Here is a 24394-nt window from a genome sequence, read left to right as displayed (position 1 = left end):
GAATTACTTTAGAATTTTACCAATTCATAATGAGCTTTCCATTTGAGAATTATGCCCATGATTCAAGAACTAACATATATTTTCCTTCCTTCCTTCCTTTCTTCCTTCCTCCCACACACACACCCTTCCTCCTCCCTCTCTCTCACTCCATTGTTCCTTCCTCCTTTCCCTCCTTCTTTCCTTCCTTCCTTCCTTCCTGCCTCCCTCCTGCCTCCCTCCCTTCCTTTGCTTTGAGAGATTGACAATATTTTAAAGAAATGGTAAGCAACCTGGTACCTCTGGTGACTCATATACCTTGCAATACTTCTGTTGCTGTTTACCAGGTTCACTAACCCCATCTAGAAACTGAACAGAATGGATAAATTTTGTTGTGGTGGGAAAAGCTAATGAAAGAAAAAGCAGCGGACCAGATTCATCTGAGGCCAGCCAGGGAAAATATTGTAGAAAAACTCCCCCCAGCACATCCCTATGCAGCAGTCAGTTGGATAGAGGTTCACAGTGCTGTTGACTCATCCATTCTTAGCTTTCTTCCCTTTCTAATCATCTTAGGCTTCATTCATGCTCCCCAGTGCATATTCACACCTAAATGCATAAGGAGAGAACAGAAATACGCCAGGGGTGAAATCCAGCAGGTTCTGACAGGTTCTGGAGAACCGGCAGTGGAAATTTTGAGTAGTTTGGAGAACCAGCAAATACCACCTCTGGCTGGCCCCAGAATGGAGTGGGAATGGGGATTTTGCAGTATCCTTCCCCTGGAGTGGGGTGGAAATGGGGATTTTGCACTATCCTTCCCCTGCCCATTCCCACCAAGCCACACCACGCCCACCAAGCCACGCCTACAGAACCGGTAGTAAAAAAATTTGGATTTCACCACTGAAATACACCCACACCCACAAACATAAATATGAGGTGTCACTTTATCACAGAAGAGCGTACATGTATCTCATATAGACTGTGTCTGGTAAAGAGTTTTGGGCGGAAAAAATTCAGAAGCCATTCTCTGCATGCTTGTATCGTGTGGGTTTTGAATTATTTATAAAAATAATAAATGACGTGATATAAATGAATAAAAAATAAATGCCCGATGGATATAAGAAAACTGTCCTTGCCCCAGGTCAATTTATTTGCACCTCTAGCCCACAATCCTCCCAACTGACTCTTCTGGTTTTGCTTTTTGCTTGCCTTCTGCAGAGGAGGCCTTCTCGGCTGCCGTCTGATCCCTTTGACAGAACCGAGTTCTCTCTCTGCACAGCAGATGTTCCACTATTGTCCCCGTGATCCTTGCCCAAATCCATACATACAAGCTACAGTGACATTTATTACTTTTACCATCAGCAGGTTCCCTGCATAGCAGCTACCTTGCCTGCGCAGAAGGCGCTCTTTGTATTGACCATGCAGAGGAATAAAAAAAAAAAATTAAAAAAAATCCCTCAATAAAAATCTGACTGTAGGGACCAACTCAACACTCCCTTGTTCATATTAGCTTTGCATCTGCTTTTAATTTGGCCCTGTGGTCTCAGGGCAGTGTGCCTGCCTCTGATAGACCAGCTGGCTCAGCTACAGGAGGGGGCTAATCTCTGGCCACATACTAACACTAGAGAGTGTCATTAATGAATTAATAAGGAGCCTGTTGCTTTCAGAAAAATCTATGCCTTCCCATCAGGAAGAGGGAGGAGGGGAAAAGAAAAAGGACACATTCCGATTTATTTATTTATTTATTTATAGCTCTGAACGTCATAAAACACGAGAAAGGTACATTAAGGAGATTGCATTTTAAATTAATTGCTTCTTTCTGGTGTTTCTGCCCAGCATCCACCCACCTCCGTTCTGCCTCTCAAAATTGGCCCCTATCTAACGTTACAGAGATCACCCTATTGGTGTGGAGAAAATGATGAGAAAATATTCACAGAGATTCGAATTCGGAAAGGAAGTGTAAAAAAAATTGCACGCCTCTTTAAAAATTACAAAATTTACAGCATGTGTTTTATTGTGAATAATGGGCTATATTCTTGTGACGTCCGTTTTGTCAGTTCTGCCTGTGGTCGTGAAGCGAATCACCACAAAGTTGCTAAGTGTATTGTCGCATGACTGTGACTTGCGACTTCCTACCAGCTTCCCCATTGATTTGGCTTTTGAGGAGCTGCTGCAAAGGTTGTACATGTCGATTGTGTGACAAAGGGTCACTGTGATCATTTGCAAATGTACGGCACATTGGTTGCCAAGTGCCGGAATCACAATTGTGTGACTGATAAATGAGAAAATCGGGGTTGTCTGGACACCAGAAATATTGAAATGAAAATAAATACAGCAATGGAGTGAGATAAGAAGAAGGAGAGAGACGGAGAGGGAGAAAGTGGGAGAAAGAAGAAAGGGAAGAGAAGAGGAGGAAAGGTAGGGGAAATAAGAGTAGGAGAGAAGGTTAGATAGGGAGGAAGTAGGGAGAAGGGGGAGAAAGGGAGGGGAAGTAGAGAAAGAGTAGGAGAGGAGAGAAGAAAGGAGGGAGGGAAAGGAGTGAGAGGAGAAGAAAGGATTGCTGTGAAAAGGAAAAGATAAAATGGAAGAAAGGAAACCCCGAATATATTTGAATATATTAGGATAAAAATTAAAATAGTTAAAAAAAAAAGAATGAAAGAGAATGAACACGAATAAAAATGGAGAATTTAGAACTTGAGGGCGAAAGAAGATGTGACTTAATAAAATGAGCAAGGAAATATTAGGAAATGAATAAAAACTATGAAAAAAGAATATTCTGGCAAAAATTGTAACTAAGTAAAATATATTTGAATATATTGAATTGTATAAGATATGATATGGCCAATACTCTGTTCATAAATCATATATGTGTGTAGGGGAGGAAACTAAAAAAATCAATAAAAACTTGTTCTAAAAAAACCCCACAATTGTGTGACTGCAGAGATGTTGCAACAGCTGTAACTTTGAGGACAGGCAGTAAATCTCCTGATTCAGGCCATGGTAACTTTGGGCACTGAACAAACAATCAGTAAATGTGGACTACCTACAGGTATTACTGACTAATTAGACAATGAGGGTCATCTGAAATTCTGAAATATCCAAGTAAAAAAGAAGATTATATCTATTATCCTCATTTGTGAAAACACATTCACTCTAACTTGTCTTTCCTGTCAAGCACAGAAAATCAGGAGTCCAGGCATTTCAAAAGAATATTCAAAAGAATATAGGTTTATTGTATGCTAAAGCTCTCTACAAGAATCTGAACTACTAACAGTCAAAGCAAATAGGCAGTAGATAAGAGAATTCAAGGTGGGCTGGACTTAGATCTCTTTTGGGCACGAAGGGACTTGAGACTGATGACACATTTGACCCCTCCTTCAGGCTCAGTCTGGGGATCTCCTACGTTTTCCTTTTAAGTATTTTCTTAGTTTGATTTTTTTAAAGTGAAACTTATATATGAGGTTCCTTCCAGCACAAATAATGTTCCCATGATCAAAGTTCTCTAACGATTATTATTCACTGGAGTTTGCTAATGGACACTGGAAGTCCTTAAGATGTGGCCCTAACTCACAATATGTGTATATTGTGGCTGCTGCCTGGGGAGCCTTTCCCCCTCCTACAATTCTCAGGCCTCCTGTGTGAAGGGGAACATACTATTGTTTGAAAAAAATCAAACAGTAAAAACTGAAGATTGTGAGGATGGGTTTACACCTACACTTCAGATCACAATGGAGGGAAAATGTCTGACTGAGATTCTCAGTCATCCAGGTCATGATTGTCCCAAAGGTGCTTTTTCAAGAGGCAACTAGACACTCTGGTTTTTCTCTGAAGACATTTCGCTTCTCATCCAAGAAGCTTCTTTAGGTTTGGCTGATGGTAGGGAATTCCAATTCCCCACCAACCAGTCAGAGCTGAAGAAGCTTCTTGGATGAGGAGCGAAACATCTTCAAAGTCCATTTGCCTCTTGAAAAACACCTTTGAGACAATGGAAGGAAAACTAGAATGTTTTTTAATGCTCTTTACACCTATCATGCTAGCTTTTGGCTCTCAGGCTATGCCACTTGGAAAGACCTACGTAAAGTCATCCACAGGGTCAAAGTCTGTAGAGATTCTCAATCATCCAGATCATAGTTGTCCCAAAAGTGCTTTTTTTTCAACCCTTCCATTCCCCACTATCCTGTGAGCAGAAGAAGCTTCTTGGATGAGAACTGAAACGTCTTCAGAAGAAAAAACTAGAAAGTCCAGTTGCCTCCTGAAAAAGCACCTTTGGGACATCCACAGGGTCAAATGCAGTCCTAATGACTGCATAGTCAGTAGAATAAGAGTTCTGATCTGTTACTATTGAAGCATTTGAATTTGATCAGACTTGCACATTTTCTGTTTCCTCCGTCTTAGTATGTCAGAGTAAATTCATTGGACATGTGAGAAAGAAGCAGTTATTTTGTCTTTTATTTGTCCCAGCAATGTACTGTAAGTGATTTCAGCTCCAACGGCTGCATTTGCTACGAATGGCACCTTTTTAAAAAAAAGAATAACTGTACTTGGAAAGAGGATGGCCATGCTAAAATCAGTAGTTCCAGTGTCAGCTATTCCAGAAAATATGATGGGCTGACTGGTAGAACAATAAGTAACAGCAGGGTTATGTACACACTGCGTCTTAAGCTTCAGCTGAGATATAAAATGCATTGTTGTTGTTGTTTTTTTGGCGTGGCAGTATACATTTGTGTTGATCTTAGTTCTTGATATGTATTCAGTGCTACAGCTAGATAATTTGTTAACAAGGCCTTTTTAACACTTTGGACAGATGCACATACTGTTTTCAATCTTCACGGTTAATTATTTGATTTTGTATTAGTTGCTAGAACACCCTGACTTCTAATCACTGCTCATTGTTGGGAGTCCATTATATTCTAACTGTTTGAGTGCTCCCGTTGACCTTGAACTGACATTATAAGCTGTGTCTAATCTTTTCAGTCTATATTTCTAATGCTTCTTTTCTTCCTCCCCCCCCCCCCAACCACCCTTCCTTCTTTGTCTGATCTCTGATTAGCATCAAAATGGGGCTGCCTCTGAGTCCAGCAGCGGACTCCGCCCGCTCTGCACGACACGCTCTCTCCCTCATTGCCACGGCCAGGCCACCCGCTTTCATCACCACTATTGCCAAGGAGGTAAGCAGAAGACCCTTTGCCCATGTGCTTCCCTTCAGGAGGAACAATGCCTTCATTGTATAGCAACAAGAAACATTTGAGCACTATTCGCTTTCCCCCCCCCTTCCTTTCAAAATGGCTGGAGTTCATGGATATCTGAATTTGCATCCATGCGTACAAGAGGTTGTATATTTCAACGTCTCACCAGTTGCAATGCCTCTGCACAAAACATGTGGGTTTTTTTGAAATAGGAAAGAGGAGAAAAATTATTTATTTATTTATTTATTTATTTAATCGCATTTTTATACCGCCCTATCTCCCAAGGGACTCAGGGCGGTTTACAGCCTAATAAAAACATACATATAAATACAAAATAAAACACCAATTAAAAAACTTATTAAATAAAGCCAAATATTAAAAATTACAATAAGATAATAAAACCCCGTTAAAACCAAATTTGAAATTCTAGTCCAGTCCTGCGCAAATAAATAGATGTGTCTTAAGCTCGCGGCAAAAGGTTTGAAGGTCAGGAAGTTGGCAAAGTCCTGGGGGAAGTTCGTTCCAGAGGGTGGGAGCCCCCACAGAAAAGGCCCTTCCCCTGGGTGTCACCAGCCGGCACTGCCTGGCTGACGGCACCCTGAGGAGTCCCTCCCTGTGAGAGCGCACGGGTCGGTGGGAGACAATCGGTGGCAGCAGACGGTCCCGTAAGTAACCCGGCCCTATGCCATAATGCTTCGGTCAGGCTTTATATCCCCAAAACAAATGTATGTGCATATTTATTAGAGTCTCGGGGGCTCTAGATTGTCAACAGATTGCCGACTATAGATGAAAATGGGATACTGTTTTTAACATAATATTTCTTTTGTCACTTTATAGTAAAACTGGTCAACAAATCTAGAGTGGAGTCATGCAACTAGGAAACAAGATAGATTCCTGTTACCTCTTATTGCTGTTCCTAGGACTAAGTAAATGGTCCACTATGGAGAATCAAGTTAGTCTACTTCCCAATACTCAAGACAATACAGGTAGTCCTTGACTTACGACCACAACTGAGCCCAAAATTTATTTGGCTAAGCGAGTGAGTTTTACTCCATTTCACAAACATTCTTGCAACGGTTATTAAATAAATCAGTGCAGTTGTTAAGTTAGTAACACGGTTATTATGTGAATCTGGTTTCCCCATTGACTTCGTTTGTCAGAAAGTCACAAAACGTGATCACATGACCCTGGGACACTGCCACCGTCATAAATATGAACCAGTTGCCAAGCATTTTAATTTCGATCACGTGACCATGGAGATGCTGCAACATTCGTAAGTGTGAAAAATGGTCATAGGTCACTTTTTTTCAGTGTCACTGTAACTTTGAACAGTCACTAAATGAACTGTTGTAAGTCAAGGACTACCTGTAAAATAATATGTATTAATAAGTGGATCCCACTTGATAAAAAACATAAAAACATATTTATTCATTCAAGCAGGATTGGCATAAATAGTTGATTTTAAATTGGGGTTTTAGTAATATTTTAAATTTTTAAATCTTTTAAATTACCGGCCGTTTAGTAATAGTTTATTTTAATTTCTTTTAATTGTATATATTTTGTATTTTATTCCGGCTGTACACCACCCTGAGTCCTTCGGGAGAAGGGCGGTATAAAAATTTAATAAAATAAAATAAATAAAATAAATAAATAATAAAAAGCGTCCACAAAAGAGACCTAAAACAAGATGGATCGATGACATCAGCAAGTATTGTGAGCCCAATTGGCAAAAGAAAGCTCAGGACCGTATTGATTGGAACAAGCGAAAGAGGATTGTCCATCTTGCAGTGTATAGACAATGGCTATGATGATGATAATGATGATGATGATGATACAGCTTTAGCCTCTTTGTTCTTCCCTACCACTATACAGACACTGTATTCATTTTTGTAATATATGAACCACATAAATGTAGGTAATTAGAGAGGTGCAGTGGCCTAGAGGTGAAGCTCTCGCCTCACAATCAGGAGGCTGTGAGTTCAATCCTAGGTAGAGGCAGATATTTCTCTCTCTGGGCACAGTGAGAATATATCTGCTGAATATAACTCCACATTGGTGACAGGAAGGGCACCCGGCCAGTAAACACTCAGCTCCATTCAGTTGCCCAGACCACAACCCGCAAGGGATTATGGAGTCATTAAAAGTAGATTATAAATGTAGGTAATTACCCCATGTCAGTACAAATATAAAAAGGTATCCATTAGAGGACTTGAAGAGGACTGTGAACAAACACAGCATATTTCCTAATCTATAGTGATAGCATAATTTTCACCTAATTAATTGCAATGTTTCTAGGTTGAGCCCATTTTGCCCAATTAGATTATGCAGAATTATAGATGGTTACCTTGTAAAAATCCTTTGAGGGTATGTTGGATGAGATGGAATGGCAGAACCTGGGACCAGAGTGAAAAGAAGAATTAGGCTAAAATCATTATGTAGCTACAAGAGAACCAAACCCAACTCCCCTTAAATTCTCTTGACCCTTATCTAACTCTTAGCAGGTCCTAACTATCAGTTGAGAAGGTTCCTGTTCATAGGCAGTTTAGCAATAAATCAGTTTAATTATCCTTTCATGTGTAGACCTGATTTTTTTGAGCCTGACATTTGTATTGCAAATTACAGCTTCAAAACCCACAAGTTGTGATGAATTAATTACCAGTACTTCTGAGCATATATGTTCTAATAAAAGCATGTGGAACAATAATCTGAATTACACTAAATGAATATTTGGGCTCATTTGGGACAGTAACTTATTAAGCATAGTTGAAGCACTGAATATTTCATAAAGTTAACAAACTGGGCCATGTACACATACCAAAAGCAGAGTAATAAACAAAACCTTAATGCTTTGTTCTACTTATTATTGTGAATCCATCAAATTTAATAGAAAATATCTGCAAGTACCCCTAAATATTTGTTTATTATACAATATTTATGCCACCCATCTCCTCTATAAGGAGATGCTGGGTAGCTTACAAATTAACTCTTAAATACCTTTGTTTTTATAGGTACACAGGCACACTGCTCTTCAAGCTAATACACAATCTCAACAAAATATCCATACCACCACCTTGGCTCGAGCAAAGGGAGAAATTTTGAGGGTTATTGAAATCCTTATTGAAAAAATGCCAACAGATGTTGTGGATCTCCTTGTAGAGGTATGTCAATATTTTATTATGCTTACATGTTAATAACAGTTGGTATTTATGTTTGAGTTTATCCTGTATTGAAGAAGATAAGAGCCTTTGCATTGGCCTACCTGTTGGTACAACAGATCATTGTCATTGCAAAATCATTTCAAAGGCATTAAATGATTTAAGTGCTTACGAAAGGTCAGTAAGTCTTACCAGACTAAAATTGTTTTTAAAACATTTGATTGAATGACTTTCTTAATAGATTGTGGGAATGTTGCGGACAGACTATACTTTGATTTCACTAGAGCATTTGGCAATGTGCCACACAACATTTAGCAAATTAATTGAGGGCCAAAGGAGATTTCAATATAGGTGGGTGTAAAACTATTTTCAAAGCTGGCATTCCCACAACATTCTTAACTGGGTCAAGGAAAGGAAGTTAGTCTGTCCTGTAAACATTCTAGCCCAAGTAACTGATTTAGTCAAACAATTATGTAGGGGAGAGGGTTAACTCATCATATTTCTGAGTAGAGATTTGAAATACCATAAAAATTGTGCAAAAACTGGAATTCTTGGCTGATGGCACAAAAGGGATTGGGTAACTACCATGCATTGATATTTCTAAATTACAGTAGAAAACTAAAAGCAATAGAGTGAGATTTGATAGCTACAACTGCAATGCCCACCATCTAGGAAAAAGAAGTCAGATACATATTAATAGGGAAGGAGATACCTGGCTTGATAACAGTATGTAAGAAAAGAATGAGGAGGTGATAAGCCGCCTGGAAAAGCCAAGGAAAATCATTAAAACCATTAAAAAGTGAAAGTTAGAATATTTTGGACATGTGATATGACATCTGGAAAAATACAGCATACTTCACTTAATCCTGCCCAGAAAGATTGAAGGCAAATGAGGTCCAGGCAGAAGAAAAATATCGTCTGCTTCAAAATCTAAGGGACTGGTTTCGACAAAACTCAGCAGCACTTTTTCGTGCGGCTACTGATAAAAATAGGATTGCGAACATGATCACCAACATCCGATGACGGATATGGCACAAGAAGAAGAAAAGAATATACAGAAGTTGATCACAAGCTGAATATGAGTCAGGAGTGTGACATGATCACTCACAAGGCACAGTAGAAATAGTTTTCAAATCACAGAAATGGTTTCCTTGTATTCTGTATTAGTCAGACCACACTTTGAGTGCGGAATATATTCTGGACATCATATTTTGAGAAAGATTCAGGCAAACTGGAACAAATTCATAAAAGGAAATGGGTGAAATGGCTCCTGGAAACTAAGTCTTCTGATTAGAGACTTGAGGGACCAGGGCAGAAGTGGGTTTCAGCAGGTTCTGACCAGTTCTGGAGAACCGGTAGTAAAAATTCTGACTGGCCCACCCCCATCTATTCTTTGCCTCCCAAATCCCAGTTGATCAGGAGGAAATGGAGATTTTGCAGTAACCTTCCCCTGGATTGGGGTGGGAATGGAGATTTTACAGTATCCTTCCCCTGGCATGGGGAGGAAATGGAGATTTTACAGTATCCTTCCCCTGCCACGCCCACCAAGCCACAGCCACCAAGCCATGCCACGGCCACCAAGCAACACCCACAGAACCGGTAGTAAAAAAATTTGAAACCCACCACTGGACCAGGGTATGTTTAGTTGAAAAGTCAACTGACTGCAGATATACTATCGCTCTTCAAGAACCTGATGTCTTATGAAGTTATAGGAAGTTAGATTCAGGCTGAACGATAGGAAAACTTTTCTAAAAGGAAGACTAGATCTGACAATGGATCAATTACCAGAAAGGTTCTCCCTTTCACTGAAGCTCTCCAAAGAGAGGTTAGACATGGACAGCCATCTGCTGGGGATCTTTTCATTTGGAATTTTGTACTAGACAGTGAATCAGATACTGTAGTCTAAATCAAGGGTCTCCAACCATGGCAAGTTTAAGTCTGGAGGACTTCAACTCCCAGAATTCTGACAGCTGAAGTCCACCAGACTCAAACTTTCCAAGGTTGGAGACCCCTGGTCTAAATGACACATTCCCAGTTATACTGTTAAGTGCTATATGAAGCGATCTGCATGGTTAATTTAAAGTATTGCTTTGTATGAAGAATACCAATCTATCCAGGTTTCTCTGCAACAGAAAATTATATTGGTAGCTCAGAGAGCTGCTAATAATCAGAACAGTGTATCTTCTAGATGCAGACTTGGCATAAGGCAGTGTACTAATCACAAATATATATACTTTTTCTTCCTATGCATGGTTTGTTTAATCCATGGAGGCTATTGGTATCTCAGTTTTAACACATTTGCATTCTTTTTACATGTAATAGCCAAAATCCCCAAATCCTGACTGTTGCATGTTTTAAGCCTTGCAATACTAAGGCTGCTTGAAAGTTCTTTGATGTATGAATTTTGCTGCATGTGATTGGAATAACGGATGGGATATAGTCTGTTAAGCCTCTTCACTTTGTCTTCCATTGGAAAGTACTGTCCATTGGGATTCCGAATGCTGTCTTCTTTAACAGTCCTGAAATAACTGAAATTCGAACAGTTTACAAAAGATACTTGAATTACAGCAATAGCACTTAGACATATATCACTTCATAGTGCTTTTACAGCCCTCTCTAAACAGTTTACAGAATCAGCCTATTGCCCCCAACAATCTGGGTCCTCAATTTTACCGACCTCGGAAGGATGGAAGCCTGGTGAGATTCAATCTGCCAAACTGCTGACAGCCAGTGTCAGCAGAAGTGGCCTGCAATACTGCACTCTAGCCGCTGTACCACCGTAGTGGTACACAGTGGTATAATGTTGCCACTATTGTTTAGGTAGCAGTATTCCTGCTATATATGCTAATGATAGATGAAGTTTTCTTTCCTATGTTTTATTATGGCTCCTGAAAGTATGGTTGCAAAATGGGCTGTTCTAAGGATTTAATTATTTGTCAACAATAATTCGTTGTTGTTATCCATAGGTAATGGACATCATCATGTATTGTCTTGAAGGCTCATTAGTCAAGAAGAAGGGACTGCAGGAGTGCTTTCCAGCTATCTGCAGGTAAGATCATAATAGAACCATGTGAGTATCAAAATTAGTAGTAAACAGTTTTTACAATAGGTATCCATTTTTATCCTACACCGAGGTTGCCATCTCGACATTCTGCTTCAGAAAAGCTACCTAAAGGAAATTAAACAGTATGATCCATGGGGGGAGGGATGTCAGTTGGTATAATCCCACCTATTATATACCTTCATATGTTCCTCATCATTAGCTCAGGACAAGATGAGGATAAGAGCAGGAGGCACTGCGTGTTTCTCAACATTTGGTTTCATCTGAGTTTGAAGCACTGTAGAAAGCAGTGCTCAGTGACAGCAGAAATGTGAAAATGGCAATAAATAAATTTGGATATTCTTTTGTTTCCCCTGTTCTATTCCAGCCAACTTCGTAACTTGAAGAAGGGATACATTTCAGCTCTATTATACTAATAATATAATAATTGATATATTGATATATTGACCATCATTTGTGTTGTAAATGTTGTACCTTGATGAACGTATCTTTTCTTTTATGTACACTGAGAGCATATGCACCAAGACAAATTCCTTGTGTGTCCAATCACACATGGCCAATAAAATTCTATTCTATTCTATTCTAATAATATAATAATAAGTGCCTAGCTGATCTCAGAAATACTTGTATAAGAATTGTCCTCGTTTGCTTAATTATAGGGACCAGAATACTCATTGTGCTAATTTCAATATTGGATGTTGCAACATTCCGTACTTATATAAGTCAAACTATACATGTTCTCCATGAGATCAAAGATAGTGAGATAATAAAGATGAGACTGTGGTGTTTTGAGAAACAAAGTCTGTGTGTTTTAGAATAAATATTACTGTTTACTTTGTTATTTCTAAGTGTAAACTCCCTTGGTGTTGCTTACCATAGCTTCCCATAGCTTTCCGCATTTCAGGTACCCCTTATTATTAGCATTCCTTTACCTTCAAGGCATTGTTAGGGCTGAAACAGCAGTTTTACTGCAAGCAAGGAGAGAACCAACTTAGTTCTAAGTTGAAATTGAAACTAAGGAGAAATTTCTTGACAGTTAGAACAGTTAGTCAGTGGAACAACTTGCCTCCAGAAGTTGTGGATGCTCCAACACTGGAAGTTTTTAAGAAGAGATTGGATAACTATTTGTTTGAAGTGGTGTAGGGTTTCCTGCCTAAGCAGGGGGTTGGACTAGAAGACCTCCAAGGTGCCTTCCAACTCTGTTATTCTATTCTATATCCAGAAGATATATCCAGACATATTGGGGTAAGTCCCGGGTTCCCTTCCAACTGTAAGGGAATGTTTTGTATGCTTTTCCCATCATTCCCCTCCCCCCCAGCAAAATGGCAGGCAGTTCTGTCAGTTGGCCAAAGAGGAGGAGGAGGTGCTCATTGAGGCTTTCCTGAGAGTCATAAAGGGAGGGAAGACAATGCGAATTTATGTGTAGAAAGAAGAGCCAATAGGTCACAAGCTGGCTGGTACAATATAAAAAATTCTACAAAACAAACAAAGAAAAGGGAGGAGGAAAGAGATTAAATGAACAAAATACAAACAAATGCATAAGGGATTTATAAATGTAATGGAGGGTTTCATTTTCCAATATATCATTAGTTAATTAAGAGTAGCTGAATATATTATATGATTTCAAAGACTGGGAAAAAAAACCAGTATTAAACTCTAAGCATTAAAGCATGAATATCGGTAACCGTGATCAAATTGATATAATTCACTGACTGTGATTGGAAAATTTTGTCCATATGACTAAAAATTCATTCTGATTTGAAAATCCTATAAAATTGAAGCCCAGACTCTAAAGATAAAGAAACTAAATTTGACCTGTGTGTGGTACAAATCCATATGTTCATTTGTAGTCTAGGAATGGTTTCCAAATTGAATTAAATTCTGTATCAGAATTTACTTTTAAGATACGAAATTATTCTAGATACCACCATATATCTCCACAACTCCCCATTTTCTTCCAGTGGGGAGATCAAACAGCTTTTCTAGTAAACAAATATATGTGGTAGTTAGGATGCAGAAAGCTTATTCGGTATACTTTAAGGGTTTTATTTTGTTTTATTGTTTGTGCCTTTGTATCAGTCTTGACTCCTAGCTACTACCTAGACTAGTTACTACAGTTTTCTTGGCAACATTTCCATAACTTGTTTGCCTTTGCCTTCCTCCCAGGGCTGAGAAAAAGCAACTGGTCCAGAATTATCCAATTGGCTTAATGCCTAAGGCAGGACCAGAACACACTGTCTCCCAATTTAAATTTAATACAAATATTACACGTTGAAATGATAATTCAACTTTTAACGTTTGGTTTATTCTAATGTGAATCATTTTCCAGAATTTTGCTTTACAACTTTGCCAATGGATATAAAAGAATGTGGGACTCAGAACCTCAAGCTGCCACTACTTCTTCATCTATCTCCCCCCTCCTTCCAAAGATCCCAAATTTGTACAAAGGTTAGGCATCCCTGGTCAAGCAATACATTTCAATGGATCATTGAATCAACAGAAGCTGACATAACCCCTGTGTGTGGTTAAATTAAACAGAACAATGTTCTGCGAATATGAATGCATACTAAACCATTTTTATTTAGCTGTTTGCAGATTCAAAATAAGTAAACAGATAATAAGGATGTTCTACAGATGTTATATGAAGACATAGGATTACAAATCCCATAATTTCCATAGTTACCCTACCAGCCAACCAGCAGCCTATAAATTATGAGAACTACATTTCAACACATTTGCAGTTGGCCAGTTTAGAAACCTTCCTATGCCTTTTGGCTTTCTTGAGCGATTGTGCATGGATCATAGCTTGCGTATCGGCGAGGCCTTATCTTTTTGCTGTTTAATATTGCACTCAATTGTAGGTGCTCATTAAAATGCCAGACAGAAATCCTACAAGCTGAAACACTGAAATAATAGAAGCAATAATTGGGTTAGGCATAGGGTAATGTAGTTTTTGACATTTGGAAAATGTTAAAAGATAGTGGAAGCTCCTAAGAATTATATGAGCCCTAATTCAGCAAAATCATTTAGCAAAATCAAGACCCAAGAAAACATAAGATAGACAGTCATACCGCAGACCAGAAGATCACAGAATCAGAACCAACTCAAAGTAGAACAACCCCCAAAAACTTAAAGAGGGACCAAACCATCACCATTCTCTTAGCAGACAAAGGCTGAACCACCATTAGCATGAACAGAATACAATACATATAAAATCCAAAAAACTTATATCCCCATAAACACCACCCCAATACTAAAAATATTCAGATGAATATTCAAATACACTGCAACATCCCAGAACATCAGCAAAAAGGAAACAAACTATCTGATATATATAATATCTTCCAAAAAATGAACTTTATCAAAATGTGTCTGACCACTCAACCCACTAAAGTACAACCAACACAAACTAGGAAAAGGATATCACTAACTTACACCAGAACCATCTCAGAAACAACAGACGGTTACAACTAATTGGCATCACTGTAGCACACAAGCCAACTAAAGCCCTCCAAAATATCTTAAGTAAATCAAAAGACCATCAGCCCAAGAAGTAAAAACAGGAATCATCTATATATACATTCTAAGGACTATAACAACCATTATGTCGAACAGACAGCAGAAGACTAGCAGAACACATGCATGAATACCAACTAGCAGTCAGAAGACATGATGAAAATTCCTTAATGTCACAATACATGGACAGACTCAACCATAGTTTCAACAGGGAAACTGTGAGTATCCTAAACCAAGCTAAATCCCAAAACACCAGGGAATTCCTGGAAGCTTGGCATTCAGACAAATCGGTGATTAGCAGTCACCTAGAGGTAGATCACATTTACATATCAGTCAAAAGAGACAGGAGAAAAAACTTAAGAAGGAAACAACAAGAATACATACTCTCCAATATCCTACACCCAGATAAGCAGAGATTAACAACAGTCAAGCAAAAAACAATACCCTAATCAAGGATCTACCTAGGAGAAAAAAACAGTCCCACCAACACTGGCAGTACACTGAAAACAATATTAGAGAGAGAGAAGATGACAAACTGAAAAAATTGAAAATGTGTATGATGAGCAAAGAAGGATATGCTGGTCCGAATTTCTTTATTTGTAAATAAAGATGTCTAGACATCCTTATTGGTGTGCCACCAACTATAAGATTGGTGTGCCATTCATCTCATCCAGAGGCAACTTAGGAACCAGGGTTTGTATAATTTTTCAGGTCTATGAAAAGGCCCAAAAGTAAATTTAGAATGAAAAATTGGTGCTATATAGAAGATAAGTATATTATTCAGTCCTAAGTAATTGCTAATAGTGTTTTATCCCCTTTTTTAATTTTGTGAGTGGCACATGGTGGGGATGTCATTTATGTTTCTTAAAAAAAATGAAATGATTTTACAACCTCTCGATTCAGAATTTCAGAAATTTGGATACAGCAGAATAGAGCAGAAGTTTTAATTATTAAGCCTACCCAGGGGTGAAATGCTCCCGGTTCTGACTGGATCTCGCGATCCGGTAGCGATCGTGGCCTGTGGTTCAGTGATCTGGTAGCGATGGCGGAGCAAAGCTCTGCCCACCCACCCAGGTGTTATTACTTCTTGGTTTTAATCAGGAAGTAATGTGTTTGTTCAATTCTGCGCATGCGCAGAAGGTTTTGCACATGCGCAGGTTTTGCGCATGCGCGGAAGGTCTGCGTACGCATGTGACGTGGCGTGTGCACTTCGAGCCAGTAAGGAAGGTTAGTAGATTTCACCCCTGAGCCTACCATTTTAGTGCAGAAGAGTATTTTATGATTATGCTAAAGGAGCAGTCTTAATATGTTTAAAGATCTGGAGTTTTCCATAATATCCAGACTTCATTTTCTTTTTGAAAAGCTTATATAATGAACGTATCCTAATTTCAAAATAGTCTGCAGATCCTTTGGGAGCACAAATTGGACTGTCTGTAATGTCACAAATGCATTAAGGTATTTCTAAGGTAGTTTTTAACACTTTCAGATACTTAAACTGATAAATTAAATGCTATGTGATAATATTATAGATAGCGAGGTTAACTTGATCGAGAGTATTATTTTGTAGCCCCTGGGCTATTTTCATGCAGCCTTGCCGTGCTTCAAACCCCATGCAAGGACAACTTGACTTTTGAGTAATAGGTTAAGAGCATCTAGACGTGTTCTAAACATCCATTTATTAGAAAAGGGGAAAAAATAAAGAGATATTAAAGAAAAAAATGAGGATTTTCATTTTTGGATCTGGCCATATCTTGCTTGCTTCAGTTGTGCTCCTATAATAGAATCTCTCAACAGATTAAAAATAAATTCACACTGGGTTGTGAGGGGACTAGGATATTTCAGCACCAAAATCTGAGTAAAAATTTTATTTGTTTGTTTATTTATTTGTTTATTATTCATACATACATACATACATACATATAACTCAAGGCTGTGAACATATCTAACACACATTCCTCTTCCTATTTTCCCACAACAACAACCACCACCCTGTGAGGTGAGTTGGGCTGAGAGAGAGAGAGAGAGACTCCCCCCCAAGATCATCAAGCTGGCTTTCATGGTGAAGGAAGAATTAGAATTCATGGTCAGCCATTTTCCAGCTTGTTGCCTAGGCCAAACTTTCTCAAAATCAATTCAAAATAAATTCAAATGATCATTATCATGCGCTCATAATGTACAAAAGAGGTCGATCAATAACTGATACTTTTAGCATTCTTGAGATCTTAAGAGAATGTTTTAAGGGTATTATTCACTCATTAGAGTTAATGAGACTGAACATTTCTCAGATTTTATTTTATTTTATTTTATTTTTGCAAAAAGGATAAGGGCCCAATAAATGGAAGTAGTTTTTTCTGGGTAAGTGATATCCATCCAGTGTAACTCTAGCGGATGGTAAACCAGATATATTCAGGTACTATATTGAAGATCTAACACTATCCAACAGAGGAAAAATATTACCCCATCTTTATTGCCTCTCTATATATGGCTTCACCTAGCTCATTTGCTGCACAATACTTCTCCTAAGTCCATGTTCCAAGATTTCCATTTGGCCCACTATCGTAATCCTTAATGGTTGACCTATTTGAAATCCCTCTCAGTTTTCAAATTAAAGAAGATCCTTTTCTTCTCTACAAGGGAAGGTCAAAAGCTTTCAATTGCCTCTTAAATTGTATTACATGACAGTTTTCCTCCTGTAACTATATTAACAATAAAAATGTTTGTGCAGAAATTCACAGAAAACGTACCATATTTAATGTCATTAATTTGAAAGCTGTCTCGGTGTAACGGTACTGATACGTTGATTAATGCACAATGTCTGCTTCGCTGTAGCGGTAATTTTATTTAATGTAATTACTGGTTGGTTAGTTAGATTTATATCACCCTTTCCTCAAGGACCTCAAGGAGGCACAAGTATCATTTCTTTTTCTTTTCTCTGCCACAGTGAGGGGGATGGGCTGACAGAAGTTGCCAGGCCCAGAGTCATCTTCTGAATTTCCCTGATTAAAAAGGCAGATTAGAATCTAAGTCTCGACAGCCTTGGTCCAAAATACAGGTAGTCCTCAGTTTGTTTAGTGACCATCCGATGTTACATAACTGAAAAGTGTGACTTACTGACTATTTTTCACATTTACAACTCTTACAGCATCTCTTGGTCACGCAATCAAAATTCAGATGCTGGACTTGTATTTATGACGGTTGCAGGGTCCCCTTTGGCGACCTTCTCACAAGCCAAGTCAGTGGGGGAAACCAGATTTGCTTAACAACCGTGTTACTCATTTAACAAGTGCGGTGATTCACTTAACAACCATGGCAAGCAAGGTCATCCTTTGGGATTCTGGAAAGCTTTGCCAAACATGTGTTCAGCTTCTTGATAAGAACTTGACAGGAACTCAAACACCTGGTTAAAGTGTTAGAGTTGCTATCAAGAAGTTGAACAGATAGATATTTTTTTTTGGCAAAGCTGAGGCCCAAAGGATTCTGGGAAAGGAGAAAGCGGCCCCATAGCTGTGTGTGATGCGTTGTAAAATAATGGTTTTAGAACCACCTTTACCTACCCAAACGTGGTAAAACACAACAACAACAAAAACCCTTCAACCCCACCATTTTATATCATGTCCACAGTCCAATCAGATCTCACTTTTTCCTTGTTCTGATGTCCAATTCAGGTTCTACATGGTCAGCTATTACGAGCGGAGTCATCGAATAGCAGTTGGATCTCGCCATGGTTCAGTGGCCCTCTATGACATCCGGACTGGAAAATGTCAGGTAAATAAATCATAGCGATCCTCTCTCGGTAAACTGCAGAAGTATTGAAAGGAAAAAGACTCGCTCTGCACCAGTTGACATGCTGAGTCGCTGGAACGTTATGGATAATGCTAAGGGGAATCAATAGTTTAATGAAGGACTCAATGTATATACAGTCTCACTATTTTTGTTTGCTGTAACTGAATGGTGAGCACAGATGGGTTAATAATAGCTGTCCAACACACACACACCACAAACTTCTCACACAGTGCCTCTGTTTTCTCTACATCAGTTTTTGTGTCGCATGCCTGCGAATGGCTGTCTGGAAATCATTTACTGAGATTCTTTTTTTTTAAATAAAAATCCCATTCTCAACATTGAGAGCCACTAAAGAGATCAGTGATAGTTGTCACCAAAGTAAGTCAAATGAGGTGCAGTGGCGAAAACATTTACTAAAACCTCTGAGTAATCATATTTGAGAATGGGCTATAAAGATTGTTAATTGGGTCAAAACTCTCTAGGGCTTTCCACAAATGCAGGAACAGAAAAGGTACCTAATCTTATGAGACATGTGCTGACATTATCACATTGCCAGGAACTATGATTCAAGAAAGGCCTGGGGCTTATTTTTCCCAGTGATTTTTAGGCGTTTTAATCCTCACATGTCTGTATCTATCTAAACCAAGTTTGGGCTCTTGCAGCTGCAATGGTTAATAATGCCTAATTATTCATTATATTTGGTGCATGGTACATAACCTCAATCTCAGCTTTTGTTTAAAACTCCAGGTTTAATCTTCCGTACATTTTTTTTTCTTTTGCTAATTTCTTAAATTAACTAATGAACCAAACGAATGCTCCATTTGTTTTAGAATATATATCTCTGATCCTCCAAAGAGCCATAGTTTAAAAAAACTAACAATCCTAATCTGGACAGCCTGGAGAAGTCTATTCATTGTTTAACTAATTACTTCTCTTGAATGGTGCAATTTCATTAAAGAAACGCAATTGATGGACTGTTGAAATATCAAAATACAGTTTCATATTCAGATGTAGCAAACATTAATATCTAGTTATTAATTGTCACGTGCCAGCTAATTTCATAAGTCTTCTTAATATCAGCAGTTTCCTTACTCCTAAATTAAACAACAAATGTTATCTCTTACTGAAAGATTATATAATTTCATTGGTGCAGTTTTAATTCCTGTTTCTCAAAATGTGCATAAATATTACCTGGTGTCCAAAGGGAAACCTGATGCATTTTCACGGGAATTTTCCGTTCACATTTTATACATCTTTTGTTTTTTGTACTTTGCTCGCCTTACCAACAATTTTTTTTTTTTTAAATTCTTCGTTGGTTCTCGGTTTTGATTCTACATTTGTTCTCCCACTTTTTAATAATTTATTTGCTAATGTATCCACGGAGGAGACATATAGAATTCTGCTTTGACCACCAGTGCTAGAAAATATGGCTCCACATAATAGATTTCAAAATTTGTCTTAAAGTTAAAAGTGGGTAACAAAGGTCAAGGGTGTATTCTTACATACCTAAGTGAAAAAATAAAAAGAGCTGAATCTAGCGAGAAAATCTTTTTTCTGGCTTGCTTTGCCTTTTGTTTAATAGACATGCTTGAATGTCCGTTCTGTCTCCTCTTCCAGCAATCTTCTGGTGTGCATCAGAATTAAAAATACCAACATTTTGTTTCTCATGGCATCTGTTGTTAAATTAGTTCCACTGAACCAAGATGTGGTTATACTATTTATGAGAACAATTCGGTTTAATGTAGTTGATGATTCTCCAGTGACAGGAATATGTTGCAAAGAAAAATATCCCTTTTTCAAGCAAACTTCAGTGTAGACAGTGATTTCTAAGCACTGCTGAGTTCCTTGCTTCTTTAGATATGTCTTATGTACATTACTGGACTTTAATGCAGGGGGGTCAAACTAGATTTCAATCAGGGCCACATCAGGGTTGTGTTTGACCTCGGGGGGCTGGAGTGGGCATGGCAGTCTTGACGTCACTCGTGTCGGGGATGCCAGTTGTGGCCTGAGCGCTCTGCCAGAGAAAGCGGGCTCCTGAGCTCCGTTTTCAGCTGTGATGGCTTCCTGCAACCCTCTGCCAGCAAAAACGGAGCTCTGGCAAGGGCACCATGGGCCAGTCCTTAACTGTTTCCAGGGCGGCCTGCAGGCCAGATCTAAGTACCGCCACACACACCCCCGGGCCAGATCCAGCCCCTGGGCCTTGAGTTTGACACCCTTGCTTTAATGAATGAATTGTTGTGGTCCGTCAGCAGCCTACGGAGCTGGCAACGGAGTCAGACAGCAATGAGGCTGAGGTGAGGCCAGGGCCATCAGGAAGTGAGGTACGGACTCCAGAGCCTCCAGAGACTGAGAGTAGTGAGGCAGAGGAACAGGAGGAGCCTGTTCCTAATGCACGCATGAGAAGAGCTGCCAGAAGGCAAGAGCAGCTCAAGCAGAGAGGATGACTTGGGAGTAGGGCCAAGAGATGATTGGCCCCTCCCATAAGGCTTAAAACAGACCAGCACCAGTGTTTCAGCTTTGCCAGAAAACAACGTTGTAGCTCTGTCTTCTGCTTCGTCTACATCTTTGTTTTTGTGGCTTCCGGACGTTTGCCAGGAAGGGCCTTTGACAGTTTGCCTAATTGGACTAAGGTTTGTTAGATAACTGAGGAATTTGTGTTGGGAGGCATTTGTTTTACTTTGAGTTGAACGACACTGGGAATGAAGTAATTCCCAGCCGTTCAAATAAAGTTTGCTTTATTTAAACTAAGTTTATTACTACCTACTTGGGTCTGGGTCACAACATGAATAAAAGGGACAAGAAATCATATAGAATCTCGATGATAAAATAGAAGAAGATGAAATTTGAGGAAAAGGCTTCAATAAAGCAGTAGCCTGTTATGGCAAATGCCCTCATTCAGAAAAGATGACTCCCCTGAACCAACAGATATAGAAATTATCTGTAAATTAGTTCATCAGTGGAGATTTTGATTTTATGCTCCATTTAATGGAAGAAATCAGGGGAGAAGTTTTTATATGATCCTAACCCTAATAGCAGGGGTGAAATGCTCCCGGTTCGGACCGAATCACACGATCCGGTAGCGATGGGGGCAGGTAGTTCGGAGAACCGGTAGCAAAAATCCCTGCCCCCCCACTGCCCATGCCTCGCTGTTCCTCTTCTCTGTTCCTGAAGCTCTCGGTGGCGATATAGCTGCAAAGGGCCTTAAATGACTGCTACGGCACTTCAAAGGGCCGCTGATCTACAGCTGATCAGCGCTGTAGGCAGCTAGTAGACCGGTGCCTCTATTTTTAAAGAAGGTAGACCAGTGCCTGCCAAAAAAAGGCACTTGGTAGACCGGTGCCTCTCAGTAAAAGGCAATTGATAGACCAGGGCCTCTATTTTTAAAGAAGGTAGACCGGTGCCTCCCAAGTTTTGTATACTTTATTATTTATTATTATTGACCATGCCCATTCAGTCACCTGACCACCAAGCCACACCCACCAATTAAGCCATGACCACAGAACCGGTAGGGAAAATTTTTAGATTTCACCCATGCCTAATAGAAAGTTATTGCTAACATAAAACTCCATATCTGACAGTTCCTAATAATGTTTGATCCAAAACCTAGAGTGTGTTATTCCCATCATTCATGTGTTGAACATGCATCTCTGCATGAAAGTTTGTCATACTGTATATTCATGCCTAAATGTGTATGCCTAAAGATTGTGAGGGACATGATTCAGTTATGGGGGCGAAACAAAGGGTAAGGGAATCCCAGCAAGTTGGAATTAATTCAAAAGTATTTTGGATGGGTGTTCCATCTATAACTCTTGATGGGCTATGCATTTCCTATAAAAGTGGTGGTGCTGGTCTGAAATTCTCCTAGAATGATGGCTCCTGCTAGAACAGGAAATATAATTCATGATAAGGAAAGACTTTGTCCAATTTTTGCTGCTTTGCCAATGGTAAGGTAAAGTTAAAGGTTCTCCTTGCACATCTATGCTAGTTGTTCCTGACTCTAGGGGGCGGTGCCCATCTCCGTTTCCAAGCCAAAGAGCGAGCACTGTCCAAAGATGTCTTCGTGATCATATGGCCGGCGTGACTAAAACGCCAAAGTCGCACGGAACGCTGTTACCTTCCCACCAAAGGTGGTCCCTATTTTTCTGCTTGCATTTTTTACGTGCTTTTGAACTGCTAGGTTGGCAGAAGCTGGGACAAGTAACAGGAGCTCACTCCGTTATGCGGCAATAGGGATTCAAACCGCTGAACTGCTGACCTTTCGATCGACAAACTTAGCCACTGAGCCACCCATTGTTAAACCAGAAAACAGTCATCTCTCAGTGACACAACTGAGTTTGATGTCCCAAAGGTGCTTTTCTAAAAGACAACTGGACTTTCTTGTTGTTGTTTTTCTTGAAAACATTTTGCTTCCCATGATTTGAATGATTGAGAATCTCATAGAAACTGAGTATGATGTATCTGAAGCTTCTTTGAAGGCAAGTCAGATCCTATAATCAGCAAAAAATGTAATGGCTGACTGCAAGATGCAGGGGGACTAGGAAGGGCCCAATTCAAGATGCTGATGATCACCTATGAAATCTTTTGCTCCTTGCATCCTTGTTGCTTTCTTCTTCTTTGTAGACTCTATAGTCAACATTTTTCTCTGAGTACCTGCTCTTAAATTTCAGGGACTGCAGCCTAGAGGTTCAGTCCACTTCTTTGGATATGCTTGACCCTCAAGATTAAATCTTCTCTAAGGGAATGTTCAGAGACATTTGATATTTATACATTTACAGTTTTTTAATGTTCTTTATTTATTTATAAATTATTTATACTAGTTATTTATACATTTACAAAATTATTTAATGTTCTTAATAGGGGCTTTTTTTTTTTTGCTTTTTATGGGTGGATGTTACATTTTTGCTAATGTGTTTTAACTCATATTTTGAAAAACACAAAGAATTGGATAGGACACAGCATATGAATGTTGGCAAATCTATAAAAATACTGATTTCCACATGAACCAGGATCCAAGAGGTCATTTTAGTGATGCCAACAAAAAGGTTTATACTGAGTGCTCATGCTCCAGATTTCATGAGTTACAGTGATAGAGCAAGCAAAGGTGGAAGTAAGGAATTGCTGCTCACTGAATGAGAAACTGAAAGGATATTACAGTTATAATGAAGCAAGGAAACAAATTACACTGATGGGTTTTAGTAGCAGGGACAGACAATGTACCACACAAAGAAGGGAGGAGATATTCCTGAAGAAATTTCGAGGATAAAAGGGAGGAAGGAGATACAGTATTTTTTATTCAAATTACAACCTATTGGAAATTACTATGCATTTTGTTTAGTTGCAATTATTTGCAAACCTACTTAAGGTTTTGAGTTTGCTGCTGGAATATACAGACAATTACATTCACAAATGGGTATATTCGGGCCTGTACAGGCTAACCATCTGATGTATTATAAAAGGATCGGAATCATATCCTGCTAACTATCATTCATAAGTACAATTTAACCTGGAGAGATTTTCCTACTGCTCATGAAAAACTACCTTAAAAAGAAGAAAGGAGGGGCACATGTTTTATAGCAAGTAGAAATGGCGCATTATTAAAAAGAAAAAAATCAAGAGTTAAAAGACTAAACTGCACATTTCTATAAGACAGTGGTTGTATTTGGATTTTGAAGAAGAATCACTGTGGAAGAATAAGATTGATTTGGCTACTAAAGCAGGAG

General features: G+C 39.0%; 1 protein-coding gene across 1 annotated transcript in view; it reads left to right on the top strand.

Moving 5' to 3' along the window:
• WDR7 (WD repeat domain 7) overlaps nt 1–24394 on the top strand; it is a 261730-nt gene that overhangs the window by 197560 nt on the left and 39776 nt on the right. Inside the window, exons 25-28 of the mRNA XM_058168102.1 lie at nt 5024–5141; nt 8168–8317; nt 11281–11363; nt 18557–18656. Coding sequence (XP_058024085.1) covers nt 5024–5141; nt 8168–8317; nt 11281–11363; nt 18557–18656 — 451 coding nt within the window. The remainder of the gene's footprint in view (nt 1–5023; nt 5142–8167; nt 8318–11280; nt 11364–18556; nt 18657–24394) is intronic.

This window comes from Ahaetulla prasina, chromosome 2 (assembly GCF_028640845.1).
Source record: "Ahaetulla prasina isolate Xishuangbanna chromosome 2, ASM2864084v1, whole genome shotgun sequence".
NCBI lineage: Eukaryota > Metazoa > Chordata > Lepidosauria > Squamata > Colubridae > Ahaetulla > Ahaetulla prasina.
The sequence above is the reverse complement of the archived record's forward strand: the minus strand, read 5'-3'. Positions and strand labels throughout refer to the sequence as shown.